The 17,895-nt window shown below is 37.6% G+C and overlaps 1 protein-coding gene across 1 annotated transcript in view; it reads left to right on the top strand.

Moving 5' to 3' along the window:
• Positions 1-17,895, top strand: part of Kcnu1 (potassium calcium-activated channel subfamily U member 1) — a 132,134-nt gene that overhangs the window by 23,612 nt on the left and 90,627 nt on the right. Inside the window, exons 7-14 of the mRNA XM_048330530.1 lie at positions 971-1,046; positions 2,467-2,637; positions 3,438-3,529; positions 4,522-4,632; positions 14,741-14,846; positions 15,432-15,514; positions 16,537-16,606; positions 17,012-17,164. Of these exons, the coding sequence (XP_048186487.1) occupies positions 971-1,046; positions 2,467-2,637; positions 3,438-3,529; positions 4,522-4,632; positions 14,741-14,846; positions 15,432-15,514; positions 16,537-16,606; positions 17,012-17,164 (862 nt within the window). The remainder of the gene's footprint in view (positions 1-970; positions 1,047-2,466; positions 2,638-3,437; positions 3,530-4,521; positions 4,633-14,740; positions 14,847-15,431; positions 15,515-16,536; positions 16,607-17,011; positions 17,165-17,895) is intronic.

The following is a 17,895-nucleotide window of genomic DNA, read 5'->3' as shown; positions in this document are numbered from 1 at the left end:
CTTGGTAGACTTGGCCACCTCTGACTCTTTTCCTTCAAAGATGCTGGCGTGGTTTCAATAATCTGACTGACTCTACATTTTTGTGATCTACTCAGAATTTTAGTTCTCATGTCAGGCTTACACCATGAACTTCTGATATTGTGTACTCTTGCTATAGACAAAATCATTTCTTAAATTTATGTTACGCTGATCAAATGCTTTTTTAAAATTTTTATATTTTGTGTGTGCTGTTCCTAGGGCTTGAACTCAGAGCCCAGGTGCTGTCTAAGCTTTTTTGCTCACATCTAGAGCTCTACCATTTGAGCCACAGGTTTCTGACTACTTGGGTGGTTATTTGGAGATAAGACTCTCATGGACTTCCTTGCTCAGGCTGACTTTGAGCCGCAATCCTCAGATCGTAGCCTCCTAAGTAACTAGGATTACAGTTGTGAGCCATAGGTGCTCAACTTCTTTTTTTTTTTTTTGGCCAGTCCTGGGCCTTGGACTCAGGGCCTGAGCACTGTCCCTGGCTTCTTCCCGCTCAAGGCTAGCACTCTGCCACTTGAGCCACAGTGCCGCTTCTGGCCGTTTTCTGTATATGTGGTGCTGGGGAATCGAACCTAGGGCCTCGCGTATCCGAGGCAGGCACTCTTGCCACTAGGCTATATCCCCAGCCCTCAACTTCTTTTTTAATAATTAAGCTATGTAACAACAGTCTACCAGATAGCAAAATCAAAATCTAGTTTTTTGATAAGTTGTGAGACTATGTAAATTTTAGAGCTGTGCTTTCCACACTCTAATGTGTACGAATTAAACAAAGGATTGTGACAATGCAGACGGACAGGAGTCTGTTTCTCATGAACGTGGGTGATGCTGTTATTTTCAGCCTCAGCCACACTAGCAGCAGCAAGCGAGGTTTCAGAGGATGTATTTATGTTGTTTTTGAAGCTGCTTGATGATATCCGACAGCTCTTGGTCTTTCTTCCTCTAGTAATTCAGTGAAGCTTTCCAAGCTGTTAGCGATAATTCTCAGTACCTGGTTCACAGCTGCTGGATTCATTCACCTGGTAAGTATCTCCTCCTACTAGCCACTCTTACAGTGCGAATGTGAGGTCTCCTACCCAGGCTCATGTGTTGAAAGCTTGGTTTGCAGCTGGTGAAGCAATGCACTAATGGATGAGGCCTAGCTGGGAGAGGTGACCTTGGACTGAGGAGGTATGTCCTTGGGAGCTGTGCTTCCTCTGCTTCCTGCCCACCGTGAGTGAATCTTCCTCACATTTCCATGCCACTGTAATGCATGGGCTGAACCCACTGACTCATGACCCAGAGAAATGTCCTCTTCTAAGTTGTTCTCACAGGCATTTGAGAGACATAAAGCTAACTGGCACAGCATTGGTCAGCGAGAGCCTCCTTCCCTTGAGAAATGGAGATGAACATGCAGAGACCTGAGGTTTAACTATTTACTTCCCCCTTCTAGATTGTTTTCCACCCTCATATTTGTCTTAAATATGTGACTCCCACATTGAAGGTGTCTCTTTTTCCCTATTCCAGCTTCCCATATCTGCTCTTTGGAAAGATCTAGTTCAACGTAAAGGTATAAGCAATAGGTAATGTTTGCTGCTAAATCTTCACGGAAGTTGGAGAATTCTTGAATTGAAACAAACGTACTCATTGCCTTACGTTTGAAACTGTAACCCCTCTGTACATTACTTGGACAGTAAATAAATAAATATATTTTTTAAAAATTGAGCTATACCAGTGCTGAGTGAGATGTAGCTCAATAAATAGTAGAGGACTTGCTTGTGTGAAATCCTAGGTTTTATCCACATCCTCTCCCCCCAAAACATGTAGAAGTAGAAGCAGCAGCAAAGGAAGGCAGAAAAGAAGAAGGAAGAAAGGAAGGGAGAGAGGGAGGAAGGAAAATTATATATAGTTATAAATTGTGTACAAGCACAAATACTATGACAAATGATACATGGTATGTATGGTATATCATAATGATTATGTGTTACATAGACCATCTGGAACTATGTTTTTAATTGTGGGAAAGGCTTTTGCCTAGAAAAGGAGATTATTTGGCAGTCTTGTTTGGCTTTGTTGGACACATTACCGCTCACTGAAATGAAGCGCTCACACTGCTTCCTCGATGATGTTCTTGATCGGGTTGCAGAATGAGAGTGTGGAATAATTGCTGGAATCTCCTGGCTCAGGATGCCGTGTGATGGTACACTTAGTGAAGAGCCAGGTGGGGTCACCTCTCGCCTGGGGAGTATTTCAAATGCTGGGTGCAAGCCACTGCCCTTCAGACGCCAAGCTTTATAATAACTATCCACAATGTTCAAAGCATTCACAGTGGCAGGGTCAGCGTGTCAATTTTCATTGAATTGAATTATGAGTGAAATCAATCCTTTTTTTTTTTTTTTTTTGCTTCATCTTTCCAAAACACTTTGTTCCGCTCAGAGACCTAATTATTCTTTCTTTGGACAGGTGGAAAATTCTGGTGACCCCTGGCTCAAAGATAGAAATTCACAGAATATATCGTATTTTGAGTCCATTTACCTGGTTGTGGCAACGACGTCCACAGTTGGCTTTGGAGATGTGGTACCTAAGACCTCCCTCGGACGGGCCTTCATCATGTTCTTCACCTTGGGAAGCCTGGTGAAGAACGATTTCATTCTTTATTGAATATAGCTACATAAACCAAAAAGGCATTGGGTTAGTGGTGAGCAATAAGGCAGCCTAGGTTGGAGAGGGAATGGTGCCTTATTCACTGTAGGTATCACACGATACTAAACATGCATAGATCCTGTATTTTCTGAACTATGTCCCCTAGAACCAAGAATGCAATTACGTGGTTTCCTGGGAGCAAGGATGGTAGACCAAGGGGCTGGTTTTTCTTACTAGCCTCTATATTTATATGAGCAAACTTGTCTTTCTTAATCTTTCCCCTCAACTTAGTCTTTACTCGAAAGAGGAAGATGTTTAAGACATTTGAAATGTGATCTAAAGAAAGTTTTGTTCCCTCCATGCCCGACAAGTAAGATCTCACTGTACCCGTGTTTGATGATCAGTAAACATCTGTGCTTGGTTCAGAATGGTAGCAGGATCAAAGGAAACTTTTCAAGGATCAAATAATTTAAAATCACTTATTCCAATTTTATGAGTATAAAATCACTTGTTCTGATTTTATAATAAGAAAGAAGATACAAATCATAGAAGGAGACAGAATTGGCCGGGAAACCACTTTACTATTTGCCTTTGCGTTGATAAGTTTGAATGTGGAGCAGCATTTTATTAAATTTTAACCAAATCCAAAGACTAAAATGTGAGAAAGACAAATGTTCTCCCCTTTAAAATGTAGTTCTCTGTCATAACCCATGCTAAATAAGAGGAAGTTATATGAAATGTCTTTCTGTCACAATAAAGACACATACGATTTCATTTGTTGATCATTTTAGGTCCTATTTGCAAACTATGTCCCTGAAATGGTGGAACTTTTTGCTAACAAGAAGAAATTCACCAGGTCTTATCAAGTTGTAAAAGGGAAGAAGTAAGTAGTATTTCATGAACAATTTCTAGAGTTTTAAACATGCCATTAGTCACGGATCTCAGTCTCCACCTACTGCCTGCCCTAGTTACAGACCCACAATTCAATATATTGGCAAGACCTTTTATTTACTTGGGAGGCCAGTACAAGAATAAATACTATACAAATAGAATATTTAGTACTCGCTATGAGCTACTATGTAGATGTTCAGAGAGCTATGAACTATGAACTACGTCATTGTAAAAAACAGAGTGAGAAAGACAGCAATGAAATTAAAAGAGAGAAGAGAAAGGGGGATAGGGAGATTAAGTCTCTGAAAAGTGGTATTTAATTGTGAATGACATAGAGTTTATCAAGGGGAACACACATACTATAGTAAGTCCATTGTAAATTACAAGTAACCATGACAAATTCAGCAATAACAATCATATTTCTGAAGCTACGTATAATGGACGCTTTGATGTCAAGCACTTCTGAAAATGAGCTAGAATACTACACAGAATGAATGCTTCCTTGACATGTAGGAGATAAGAATCTTTAGTATTCCTGTTTTTAAAAGCTAGGCCATTCAAATACCGGATTTATTTTCAACCAAGTTTAACCTAATTGTCTGTAAATCCTGGCTATGGACAGTCTTCTCTGTAGGTCTGTGCTCTGGGATTTGCTAAGTAGAGATTTTTGAAAATTCAGTAACAATTATATCTGAAATGAACTGTACAGATTTGCTTTCCTTGTCACTGTTCCTTATACCATGTGGTATAACAACTGACTATATGGCATTTGCATCTTAATAAATATTATGAGTGATCTAGAGATTATTTAAAGTATGGAGAGGAGTCTTGTGCAGATAATGTAAATATGATGCCATTTTATATGAAGGAGCACCTGCAGATGTGGTTACAATTGGGGTTCTTAGAATCCATTCCCTATGGATGACAAGGTACAGCTGTATTTCTGTTCCTTGCATGATCTACCTTCCTGTTCTCACTGCCTAGATTCATTGTGGTCTGTGGAAACATCACTGTGGACAGTGTCACTGCCTTCCTGAGGAATTTTCTCCGTCACAGGGCAGGGGAAATCAACACTGAGATTGTTTTCCTGGGAGAGTAAGTATACATCTATGGTTCGTGGTTCCAGAGTTAACATATATTTGCAAGTATATGTAAGTAGCTTTGATTTTGCTTTATTTTGTCAGTACTAGGGAATGAACTCAGGGTCCTGTGCTTGCTCAGCTTGCTGGCATGAATCATTCACCCAGGCTAGATTTTTTTTCCAATTATTTTGGAGATAGAGAGTAATGAACACTTCTGCCTAGGCTGACTTTGAACTGAGATGCTCTAAATCTCAGCCTCCTGAGGAGATAGGATTATAGGAGTAAAACAATGATATAAAGCTGTAAGATTTATCTTAATTTTTAAAATTATTTTTGTTTTTAAATAGTTGTGCAAGGCATTTATCATCCAACAAATCCCAGTCATAATTAATTTTTGTGGAAGAAAACTACTTGTAATTTTCATTCTTATGTGTATGAAATAATAATAAATGAGAAAATAGAAATCAAATCTTATGTCCAGAGTTAACCTATACAAATATTTTGAAAATATTTGCTAGTTCTCTTTCTATGTATGTACTTACATTATTTAAGTTATATTCTATAAATAATATATACATTACTTAGCACTGATCATCATGCATGATTATAATTTTGTACAAAAATCTAGTATACTATATAATTATTGTTGCAACTGTTCTTAGAATTGGAAAAGGGAAGTTCAAACTACAGAAATGATTGTCCTCAATATGTTTGTGTTCTATGCAATCCACTATCAGAGTCTAAACCAAAGAGTTTGTCAAGCACTGGGAAAAGGCATTTGACCCAAATAGGCTTTTTTAAAGTATAGTGTAGGAATACAAACTGACTTCTTGCTATTTTACTTTACAATTTTCAATTTTCACTGAGACTGAACATTTTCCTCTGTTCTTTTATAATTTTTTTTAATTTTTATATTTTCTCCTGTTAGAAGGGTCATTTGTTGCTTTATTGAGGAATTTTTGTGTGTTTTTTGTTTTATTTTTGGGGTGTGTGGGGGGGTGCTAATCCTGGGATTTTAACCCAAAGCCTGGGCACTCTCCCTGAGTTTTTTCTCTCAAGGCTAGTCCTCTACCACTTGAACCACAGCTCTACTTATAGCTTTTTTGGTGCTTAATTGGAGACAAGAGTATCACAGTCTTTCCTGCCTAGGCTGGCTTTGAACTGTGATCCTCACATTTCAGCCTCCTGAGCAGCTAGGATTGCAGGTATGATCTAACAGTGCCCAGATAATAGGAACTTTTAAAAAAATTTGTGGTACTTGGATTTGAAGTCAGGGCCCCATTCTTTCTAGGATGGTACTCTACTACTTAAGTTATGACCTCAGCTTTATTGAGTTTTAAACACTCAGTATGCTTTGGTGTAATTTGTACCATTTGTGTAAGCATTAATTTTGTTCATGCTTTTATTTATGAAATAAGATTGTACTCCACCCACTGACTGTTTTTAACTTCTTGCCTTTTAGACATTCTTTGACATCTCTAGCCTAGAACTGAGTGAATATTTCCCTACAGTTTTTGTGTTTCCATGACTATAGTTTTTAATATTCAAGCACTCTGGGATTGATTTACTTCATAGGTAAAATGCTAACAGCATTATTTTTCTCAAAGGATTAGTTTTTCCAACATCACTTAACAAATTAGCTAGTTTTACAATGACATTTTGATCTCACACAGGACTGTATCACATTAATCTTCATTTATTTCATAATTGAGTACTTGGTTCTTTTTCATTATAATATTTCTAATCCACTATGAATTTGCAATCTGTACATGCACATGCAGTAGTGTTTTCAGAAACTTTATGGTGATGTTGTTGGACAGGCAACTGTTGTGGTTCTTTTTTATCATTGCACAACTTTTCTTTTCTAAAACCTGTTCATTATTTGAATCCTTAATTATAATACTTAACTAAAAATAGTGGCAAGCTAACCATTATAATCCAAATGAGATGATGAAAACATTACATATGAAGAATGATTTTTTCTGTTGTATTTTTTTGGTCTAATGTGAATTACTCTATGTAGTTGTAAAGGAAAACAATAAAATTGTTAAGTGGTACATAATGTTGGATGTACCCATCTAGAATTTTGTCTGTAAAATCTATAATCAGATGACTCCTAAATTTACATCTTCCTTTAGATGTTTCCTATGGCTCATATTCACAGAACTATTTGTCTCCTAGAAGTTTCTATTCTCCTGATTCCAAGGTCACCCTTAATCAACATTTCCAAATACAAATTTATGTCCTTTCTGCAAACAAATTAAGAGACAGAACACAAATACCATTTCCCAAAGCAAGGTGACAGTGGCTCTTGCCTGCAATTCTAGATATTAAGAAGATTGAAATCTGAGGATTATGTTCGATGCCAGTCTGGGCACAAAAATCCGTGAGACTTATATCTCTAACTCATGACCAAAAAAATCCAGAAGTTAAGCCATTGAGCTGTGGCTCATATAGTAAAGCACTAGACTTGAGGAAAAGGAAAGATAAGAAGCTAAGCACCTAGGTCCTGAGTTCAAGTTCTAGGACCAGCACACATATGTATAAAAAATAATGCCCTCCCCCCCACCCCGAAAACCAGGGTGCTGCCCTTGATGTCTCTGCCTCCCTCAAACCCTGCCTATAGTTTGATTAATACAAGTGATCTGGCCTCACAACTAAATCCTGATTCTGTTTCCATTGCTCCAGCTCCACTAGCATAGTCCTATTCAAAGTTAAATCCTGTCTCTCCTAAAGCTTTGTAAGGATTGCTTAACTGGTTTGTTCCTTCTGCTCTTAATGTCTTCTGCTGCCTTGTTATCATCCTCAGCACCCAAAATGACCTTTCTTATCCATCCTGTTGAAATTGATGTCCTCTAATCTCCTCTCTCATTACTTTGTTGCTTTTGAAATAATTATTGCAATTGAAGTAAATTTCTTCTGACTACAACTGTCAACATTTCCTTTTTGGTACATTCTTACTGTTCCTCCATTTAAAATTGGCCTCTCTCCCCTTTGAATCTGATCTGGTCGGTGACTTGATTTGGCAAGTGCAAGGCAGAAAATGTGACACTGGTAGTCGTCCTGTTTTAAGGGGAATGACTTGCATTTGGAGCCCTAAGCCATCCTGCAAAATCTCAGACTACATTACCTAGCCAGCTCCAAGCTAATGTTCTCACAGAACTGAAGCCACAGTTACATGAGTAAAACATAGTGCTAGACAGTGCAGTTTCCCACTCCCAAATAAATATACCCACATCCACGGCCCAGGTCAATGCTACAGAGAATGAAAGAATCTCCTGGCTGAGAACAGCCAACCCACAAAAATCACAAAAGCTGTCTATCATTGTTATTTCCTGTCAAAACATTCTAGAATGATATGTCTTGCAGGACCAAAGAAAGATAGTATGGGGAGTGGAGTGCTATTATTCCAGAAGCTGAAATGTGACCGTTTTCTTGCAACTGGTGGTAGGCCGAGACTTGAAGGTTTGTGTCGAGACTTGGTAGGGGCTGGAAAGGAGGAAGCTGCTGCTGGATGCAGGACAAAGAGGAAACCATGTTATCAGGGGACAGTTTAGAGGCATTCGACTGCAATACCCTGAAAAAATGGAAAATGTACCCAATAAAATTTGCCCCCAAAGAATACTGTAATTTATTTTACCCATCTATGATATTGTAAGAAAATTATTCTACACATTCTTTGATTTTCAAATCATTATATAAAGACACATAGAAGATCTGGGATAGCCTCTGCAACTGGCCAAAAATGTTAAGGAGGAAAATGATCTCAGAAGGAAAAAAACGTCTCGTGCAAGGTGCCACCCAACGAAACGCTGACATCGGGTCAAAGCCCCAAGAACAGTTGGCTGCAAGACTATCCAGACCTCGCAAAGACTCAGGGCGGTGACCTGCAGATGCTCTCCGTCGGGTAAAAGGGACGCCACGAACTTCCAGTTTTCCCGCAAGTCTGACATTTCTAAGTCAAGAGAAATATATCTCTAAGGGATGATGGGTGTGACTTTGGGGTCATGACATAAATTTGAATAAGATTTATAGAATCTTGCAATTTGCAATGTCTTAAACAAAATTTTCCTGTAACAGTTCTGCCAGCTTGGAGTAGAAGGGGAGAAAGGTCCACAAGAAAAATAAAATAAAATGATTTGGACCCCCCCTCAATGTAGGCTTGGGCAGAAATCAGCAAGAGAAAGCTCCTCAAATACAAGCACAAGCCATTTATCAGGGAAAAGGGACTGAGCTGGTGCACAGGACACAAGGAAGCAGCAAGAATTCAGGAAAATGCATTATTAGCTCCTGAGCACAGAAATGTGCTGTGAGCATTGTTCAAAGTGATTTCAGAATTTCAGAGAGATTTCAGGTTTGTGTAACAATTTTCCTGTCTCTGTCTCATCACAAATACCACGAGACGATGCAATGAGACTGCGCAGTTCACATGTATTCAGGTTAGCGGAAGCTGTGCTTGCAGAGCTCAGTGGAGGTCTAGGCCCGATTTAGAGGACAATGTCAAGGAAATTGAGCAGATGCTGTACTAGGATGGAACTGAGAGTAAGGAAAGAAGTGCGTGGCTACAAAGCCTTTTGTTTTTAAAAACGGCTGTGAGCAGTTCCTCCACAATATTTATATGTATTCTACTCCTCCTGCCAGAAGTAGAGTGTTTTCTCCTTCTGTTGAATCTGGACTGGACTTTGACTCAACTGGATCTTGGACTCATTTCAGCTAATAAGATAAGCACAAGTGACAGTGCACCAGTTATGGCCAACTCTTGAATTTCTGTTGGCTTCTGTTTTCAGTCTCGTGGGCTCTTGAATGGATATATAGAGATTCAGCTATATTTACTTGGAGAAAATCTTTTATTCAGGACCAGAAGTTACAGCAAATCCAGTTTATGCAACAGACATATAAATAGTGTCATCTTGGTTGCTCTAATCAAGTAAAGCTCTTGGCAAAAGGCAGTCCTGTATCTCCAACACATTATATGGTAAGCCCAGTAAAACTAAAGCATGCAAATAATAATAACTTCTAGTTATTTTAAAGTACAAGCATCTTGCAAGAATTGGTGAAAAACTTAAGATAATTGACATAGAAATTATCATATTTCATTCTTGGATTACTAATTTATTAATCCAGCAAAAATATCTAAGATATACTTTAAAGTTGCATAAAGTTATAACATATTTCTAGTAAGCAATAAACCAGTTGCATACAACAACAACTTTGGCTAAGTTAAGCCAGACTTATAAATAAATAGAAATGATAAAACATTTGAAACCCCCAGGAGAGCCAATCCTATTGCTCAGTGATAAATATTCTCAATTCTTTCATTATTTTGTGAGGTTTTATTTTTGGTATTTTTATTATATATAGTATATGAAGGTTACATTGTGATAATTCCATAAATGTGTACAGTGCATTTTGAATTCACCTTTTCTATTATAGTCCCTTAACCACCCACTACCTTCCTAAGACAGTATTTCTCATTATTCTATCTCCATTTGTGTATGAAACATATGTCAATCTTCTTCACCCTCCTTTTCCGCTCTCCTGCCTGCGGATCCTGCCCCAGGTATTCCCTTTTAAACTCAAATCGCAGTACCACTATCATTATTTTGGGTCTATATGGTCCATGAAAACATGAAATATGCATGAAAACATGTGATTTTTGGCTCTTGGAGCTCACCCAACATGATGATCTCCAGTTCTATCCATTTTCCTGCAAATGACATAATTTAATTTTTCTTTATGTATGAATAATAATCCACTACAGTACTTACCACATTTTTTAAATCCATTTCAGTTATTAAGAACCTAGATTGATTCCATAGCTTGGACATGGTACTGCAATAAACACAGGCATGCAGATAGCTATCTTGTGTGTTGGTATATTTCTTTAGATATATGCCAAAAGTGGCACAACATTCATAAGAGCAGTCGTTTTTCATTTTGTAAAGAGCTTTCATCATTTCTGTCAGAAGTGTGTGAAGGGTTCTTTCTCCTTTCCTTCCTTCCTTCCTTCCTTCCTTCCTTCCTTCCTTCCTTCCTTCCTTCCTTCCTTCCTCCCTCCATCCCCCCTCCCTCCTTCCTTCCCTCCCTCCCTCCCTCCCTCCCTCCCTTTCTTTCTTGTCAATGTAATGTACAGATGGGTTACATTTTCATATGTAAAGCAGTGAGTACCTTTCTTATCAAACTAGTAACCTTCGCCCTAATTTTCTCCCACCTTCTCCTCCCCAGTTCCACCCCCACCCCTGTCCCAGCATTCTTGCCAGTATTTCTTCTCTTTTTTGCTTTCTTGGTTGTCATTCTGACTGGAAATGGAATATCAGTATAGTTTGATTTGCAGTCCGTTTATGTCTATTATTGCATTGAGGTTATCTATGCAGTTAAGTCCTGTAATTTACTGAGATTTGATGCAACAACATTTGATGCATATATGTTAATTATCATTTCCTCCTACTGGATTCTTCCCTTTGTTATTATGAAGTGAATTCTTCTGTCTCTTCTGACTAATTTTGGTTTAAGTCATTGCATAGATATTCCTGCTGGCTTTGGGATGCATCTGCTTGTAAATGTTTTTGATTCTCTTATGTCAGTGGTATGCATTTCTTGTTGGCAACACGTGGTCATATGTTGCTATGAGCCCATGGTCAACCTTCTAAGCCACACCTTCAGCCTGTATCAAATCTACACTCCAGATCACTGATTCCCAGGTAGCTGGGATTATACCAATTATAGGAATAGGCCACTATACAAATGGGCCACTACAACCAGCCTGGTTTGTTTCTTATATGGTAAGATACAAACATAAAATCTCAACTATTTTTTCCAAGACCAGTTATTGAATATACCCTTCTTCTGCTCAGTGATCTAACATTACCACTAAGAATACTTATTTTCATATAAATTTACTTATTGTTATATCAATTCTAAATGTTTTATGACTAAGTTTTCATAGTTAGATACATATATGACAAAATGTGCCTTCCCTCTTTTTTGATTTTTTTGCTTTTTTCGCAGTTCATATGCATTTCTTGGCCCTTTACTTTTCATGTAAATTTTACAGAGCTTTTATCCTGTGCTACAAAGGCACTATTCAAATTTGATGGGACTCAAAGTGAAACTTTAAATTCAGAACTGAGTTCTTTACCTTAAACTCTTCCTTAAGTCTTATTGTGGGTATCCATTTATTCAAGTCTCATTTATTTGCCTTTAATGTTGGATCCTTTCCCAGGATATTTGGTACTTCCTTATATTATTGAAAATAATGGGCTGGGGATATAGCCTAGTGGCAAGAGTGCCTGCCTCGGATACATGAGGCCCTAGGTTCGATTCCCCAGCACCACATATACAGAAAACGGCCAGAAGCGGCGCTGTGGCTCAAGTGGCAGAGTGCTAGCCTTGAGCGGGAAGAAGCCAGGGACAGTGCTCAGGCCCTGAGTCCAAGGCCCAGGACTGGCCAAAAAAAAAAAAAAAAAAAGAAAATATTGTCTTCTTATAATGTTTTAGTTGTTTATTTTTATTCAGAAATATATAATTGACTTTGGCATACTAATCAACACAATTTTCTCTCATTTTTCTGTACTAGTGTTATTATTGGTTTCAAAGTAAATATGAATTCCTTATACACATATTTTATTATTGTGCTTACATTGGAAATATATATATATATAATATATATCTTCTTCACCTGTGTTTTGTTTCTTCTTTCTCCTTCAATTTTTACTAGTTTTACATAATATGTTAGTTTATTTTTGAAAGAAAGAACTTTTGAACTTATTAATATTCTTTGAGTATATTCTAAGCTGTACTTTTTCCTTGAAGCACTGTTGTTGCTGCATCCAAAGTGTGTGATTGATATATATAAATAGATATATACTATTATGTATACATATACATAGAGATTATATTAAGATATATACATATAGATACATATTGCTATGTATATATACATAGAGATTATATTACATATGTAAAATTATATAGTTCCTTCAGACCATGAGTTTTAGCAGTCTATTTGTGTATTTTATACATATATATAATTCCTTCAGATAATATTTTTAGCAGTCTACTTTGTGTGTGTGTGTGTGTGTGTGTGTGTGTGTGTGTGTGTATGTGCGCGCACAAACGCCCATGTGCACATTACTTCTGGGTCTTGAACTCAGGATCTGTGTACTGTCTCTGAGTTACTTTTGCTCAAGGATAGCACTCTATCACCTGAGTCATATCCTACTTCTGGATTTTTCTGAGTGATTTGTTGAAGGTGAGAATCTCAAAGACTCCTGCACAGGCTGGCTTTGAACTGAGCTCCTCAGATCTCAGACTCCTGAGTAGACAAGATTATAAGCATAAGACACCAGCACCCAGCTAGCAGTCTTTGTTTAACATTTCTAAATATGGCTGGGTGCTGGTTCCTCATGCCTATTATCCATCTCCTGAGAAAGTTGATATCTGAAGACCATGTTTCAAAGCCAGCCTGGACAGGAAAGTCCCTGAGGCTCCAATTAACCACCAAAAAGCTGAAAGCAGGGGTGTGGCTCAAATGGCCAAGTGAAATCCTTTAGCAAAAGGTGTCATGGACAGTGCCAAAGTCCTGCAATTGAGCCCCAGGTTACAAACACGAGAGAATTTTTTTTCTAGTTATGAAGAAGATATTTCATTTTCCTTTTGGCTTTGGACTTCTATGTGAGTGGTATTGTGATGAGAGATCATAATGTAACAAGTGTTTGGAAACTAATTTGGCTAAAAAGTACTAACACTTTACATCAACCTACAAGTTAGCTAAAAGTAGGATAAAAAGTTAGCATTTCTTTCTTAATTTTGGAGCTACCTACCTTGCTCTGAGCCATCCTCTTCTCCAGTCACCTAGAATTCTGGGAAGAGATCTAATTGATAAACATCTTTATAATAAGGGACCTAAGCTACCGTAAAGCAACAGTGGGGCCAAGGCCAGATTGCTCCCCCAAAGACTACAAATCCCTTTCATAATAAGACTGCGCCTTGGAACAGAAACAATCATGTCACAAAAATTAGAATGTTCCCTCAAGCAGTCAGGACCTCTACTTTCCATCTTGCCGAACCAGAAGTGAAATCATGATCAACCTGACCATCCTCTCATCAGGACCACTCAAGCACACACAACTTTTGCCTTTGCCTTCATTATTCCTCTAAGAGAAAGGCTTATTCATATCAGTACCTGGAATATAAATGGGGTCACTGGACCCATTAATTGTTCTTCTTGTGGCCAACTTAATTAAATCATCTTTTTCTGCCATATTTTAAATGTGTATTGGGATAGGTGGCTGAATCTAGTCTGGAGGGATTTCCTGAGCTGGGGCTTTTGCCCTAAATATCCAGGAAAGTCATATTTATAGTAACCATTTGTTGGCAATGTAACGAGGGGCACTTTATTAAGACAATTACCAACTTGATAAATTGTTAAAGGAACATTTTCTGTTTTCTTGAAGAATGCAAGATAATTTTGTTCTTGAAACATATATATGAGGGAGGGCGTAACAAGTTTGACAAGAAATGTACTCACTACCTTACATATGTAACTGTAATCCCTCTGTACATCACCTTGACAATAAAATTAAATTAAAAAAAGAAAAATATACGTTTTCTAAATGTGTTTAAAATACTTGAGTTTTCCCCTTGTTTGATCCATCATTATATTAGAGAGCTGTCATGAAATCTCTCATTCCAGTGACAGATTTAATTCCTCCCTAAGGCTTGTCTACATTTTTCCTTCATACATTTAGAAGCCATTTTATTTAATTTACAAGGATGAGATTCTGAGTTCAAACCCCAGAATCACTAAAATAAGTTTTTTAAAATGCCATGTCTTTCTGAGAAATTTAATTGTTTTGATTACAAGGTGAGCTTTTTTTATTCTCCATATTTTTCTCTAATTTTTATTTCCTGATTGGTGTGTGTTCAGATCATTATCTGCTTAGATTTAAGCTACATGCCTGTAATGCATGCCTGTAATGAGACCAGAGGTGCTGACTGAGTAGAGATTAACAATGTAATATGGATGTTTTCTGGGAAGATGGGGGTTCTAGGCAACACTCCAAGTCAGTACAACCACCTCTAAGACAAAATCGTCTTCTTCCATCATACTCTTTATCCAGAGCCCCTCCTTCGCTGGAATTGGAAACTATATTTAAATGCTACTTGGCCTATACAACTTTTGTTTCTGGATCCGCCCTGAAGTGGGAGGACCTAAGTCGAGCTGCGGTAAGATCTAGTTCCTTTCCTTTTCATTCTCTTAAGCTGTAACAAAGTGATCGAGTAAAATGCTATTCCAAAATATATTATTTCAAATCCTTTAGTGTGTGTGTGTGTGTGTGTGTGTGCATGTGTGTGTGTGTGTACATGGCTTTAAAAACTGACCATAGAAATTTGTACTAATTAAACTCCAAATCTTCTGTGATAAGCATCATTTATCCCTATCTATGTATAAATTGTTCATTTCACTCAACTCTATGACTGATTATCGTTTTAAGATATATGGAAACATTGTGAATACTGGAAGTGTAGTTGATCTTACCACTCAAATAGGCTTCTAACTTTACCCATGGTGAAGTGATCTTAGATCTGGGCTGAAACTCTGTCCTCCAACCATGCTGTCCTCAGTGCCTTGGTAGCATTTGTAAGACATTGTTCCCAACATAACGACACACTAGTTGCCACATCTTCCCAAATGTGTTCTCATTCCTGTTGACAAGTTTGTGAAGAAATCATAAGAAAATCCCCAATGGGAATCCCTAGAGTATTTCCCATGTAATAACTGGATGGCTGCTGTTTAATCTTGAAGAGTAGGTGGAGTTTGCTGAAGCCTGTCTGATTATAGCCAACCCTCTGTGCAGTGACTCGCACTCTGAAGACACGGCAAATATCATGAGGTAAGAAGCCTTACTGGGCTTTGAATCTTCCAGTGCTGAGTGTTTTCTATCGCTACTAACACAAAGCATAGGACTGAATGGGAGAACGAGGCATCTGTCACAGCAGAGTCCAGGTTTCTGCTTGTGCAGACCACACAGGTGGATGCTAGTGTATAGATACTATGAACATGGCTGTGAAAATTGAAACACCAAGTATATTAACAACCCAATTACCTGCTGTTTGGACAAGACCCTTGAAACTAAGGTCTTCTCCTGCTCAAAAACAAAGATGTCATTTGTGACTTATTCATGTTTTGTTGATGGAGGTGGGGGTGGACAAGGAGTTTCTTCAGTAGTGAAAGATTATTCCTAGTTTAGCAAGATGTCCTCATGAGGATTTACTTATATTTTCAAGATGGCTAAAGTTGATACTACCAGCTTTCACTGTGAAGTATCTGTGAGAAGGAACTCAAGTTATGATAACAAAATTCAAGTAGGGCTGTGGTGATGATAGTCTTATGCCTACCTCAGATGGACCAACTTTCCCCAGAGCAAAATAAGTGTACATCTGAATGTCTTGACATGTAGCAAGTAACTACTGAGAACTGGCAATACACAGAACACAGTAAATAGGGGAAAGACTCTTGTTGCTTAATTCATAAAATGAGGAAGATGAATTAGGCATCCTATAAGCTGCTTCAAGCTATGAATAGGAATTAAAACTAATTTTTGGTGATTATCATTTTTAGCTATGAAGGCTAAGACTTGTGAAAGTGTTTTATTTCCTTCTTTTGAACTGATTCCAGAAAAATAAAGCCTTCTAATATCAAAAGTTGACTTTTCTGTAAATGTGGTTATGGAGAAACCACATTGGTGTTCTTCACATATATGCCATTCTTTACTAGTATATATTCTCAGAACGTTTTTAGAAAGCAATATAGCAATGCTATGGTAAGTTTCCCATGCTTGCCCTCACATCAATTTAATTACATGACACATCCAATATGGAATATCATTAATGAGTATATTTGTGGTTTATGTAGAGTGCTCTCTATCAAGAACTATTACCCCAACACAAGAGTCATCATACAGATTCTTCATTCCCATAACAAGGTATGGTAACATACTACTAGCATGTTCTCTCTCTTTCTCTGCACCTATATCTAAATCTAAGGAGTGAGATGAACCTGGCTATTAATTAATTAGGAAAGATTTGCTACCATAGGTGAAATCTGTAGTATCATAAGGTTACCACTTAATGATGTTAAGATTAGGGTCAGACCTCATGGTTAAACTGTCTGACCTGAGTTGACAGCTCTAGCTCTATTTATTTTAAACACTGGGAATGGCTGAACATGAACCATTTTCAAATGCTGTATTTGTTACCTGGGCCCCCTTTGTATTCTCAAGAATGAAGACTAATGATTTCAGTAGATCAAATGAGAGACATTCATCCAAAAGAACTTGTTTGAGGTCTGTGTATTCTTAGCACTTGACTTGCTTTCTACCATAAACCAGGTTTTCCTGCCCAAAATTCCCAGCTGGAACTGGAGTGCTGGAGACAACATCATCTGCTTTGCTGAATTAAAGCTTGGATTTATTGCACAAGGCTGCTCAGTACCCGGCTTATGCACTTTACTTACATCTTTATTTGTTGAGCAAAACAAAAAGGTAACTAGAAACTGATATTGGTGCTTGACCCTTACCCAAATTAAGCATCCTTCATAGCAGGCTCCGAAATAGGAAGAAAAAATGAGGAAAGCAAGATGTCTCCAAGAAATGGGATTTGGTTTTTACTTGAGCTTGCAGGGGATTTAGATTTAAGTTCTAGGTACTTTACTGGTCTTGAATAAGTTATTTGTCTTATTGGTGCAACGCTTGCATAGAAAATAAAAATTATAACTCTGCTTCCTACCTATACTCCAGAATGTTACAAATGTAAATAGATTCCTAAATTTGGAAGCACTTTGACTTACTGAACATAAAAAAAATAAATAAAAGTTATATAAATAATAGAGAAGTCATATCATCAATATAAATTCATAAGCATAAATATATGAATATACAGTCATATAAATATGTAAATATAAAGTCATAAATATAAATCAAATACAAAATAATATTTAGACTAATAAACATATAATTTTAGTAATCAGAAATGATATGAATTAAGTCTAATTTCCAAGTTGTTTTAGATTGAGTCCATGCAATGGTAACAGCAGTGAGGATGGATTTAGTGCGTAGTGTGTGTTGTGATTTCCCTCGGTGATACTGAAGGTATTATCTCCACCATGGGTTAATGAGCTAGTGAACTAACAAACTCACTTATATAGAAGTATAGAAATGTAGTGACAGCACTGCAAGAATTCTCCAAGTCCACAATCTTACCAGTATGCTCTATC

This window comes from Perognathus longimembris, chromosome 21 (genome assembly GCF_023159225.1).
Source record: "Perognathus longimembris pacificus isolate PPM17 chromosome 21, ASM2315922v1, whole genome shotgun sequence".
In the NCBI taxonomy this organism is placed as follows: Eukaryota; Metazoa; Chordata; class Mammalia; order Rodentia; family Heteromyidae; genus Perognathus; species Perognathus longimembris.
The sequence above is the reverse complement of the archived record's forward strand: the minus strand, read 5'-3'. Positions and strand labels throughout refer to the sequence as shown.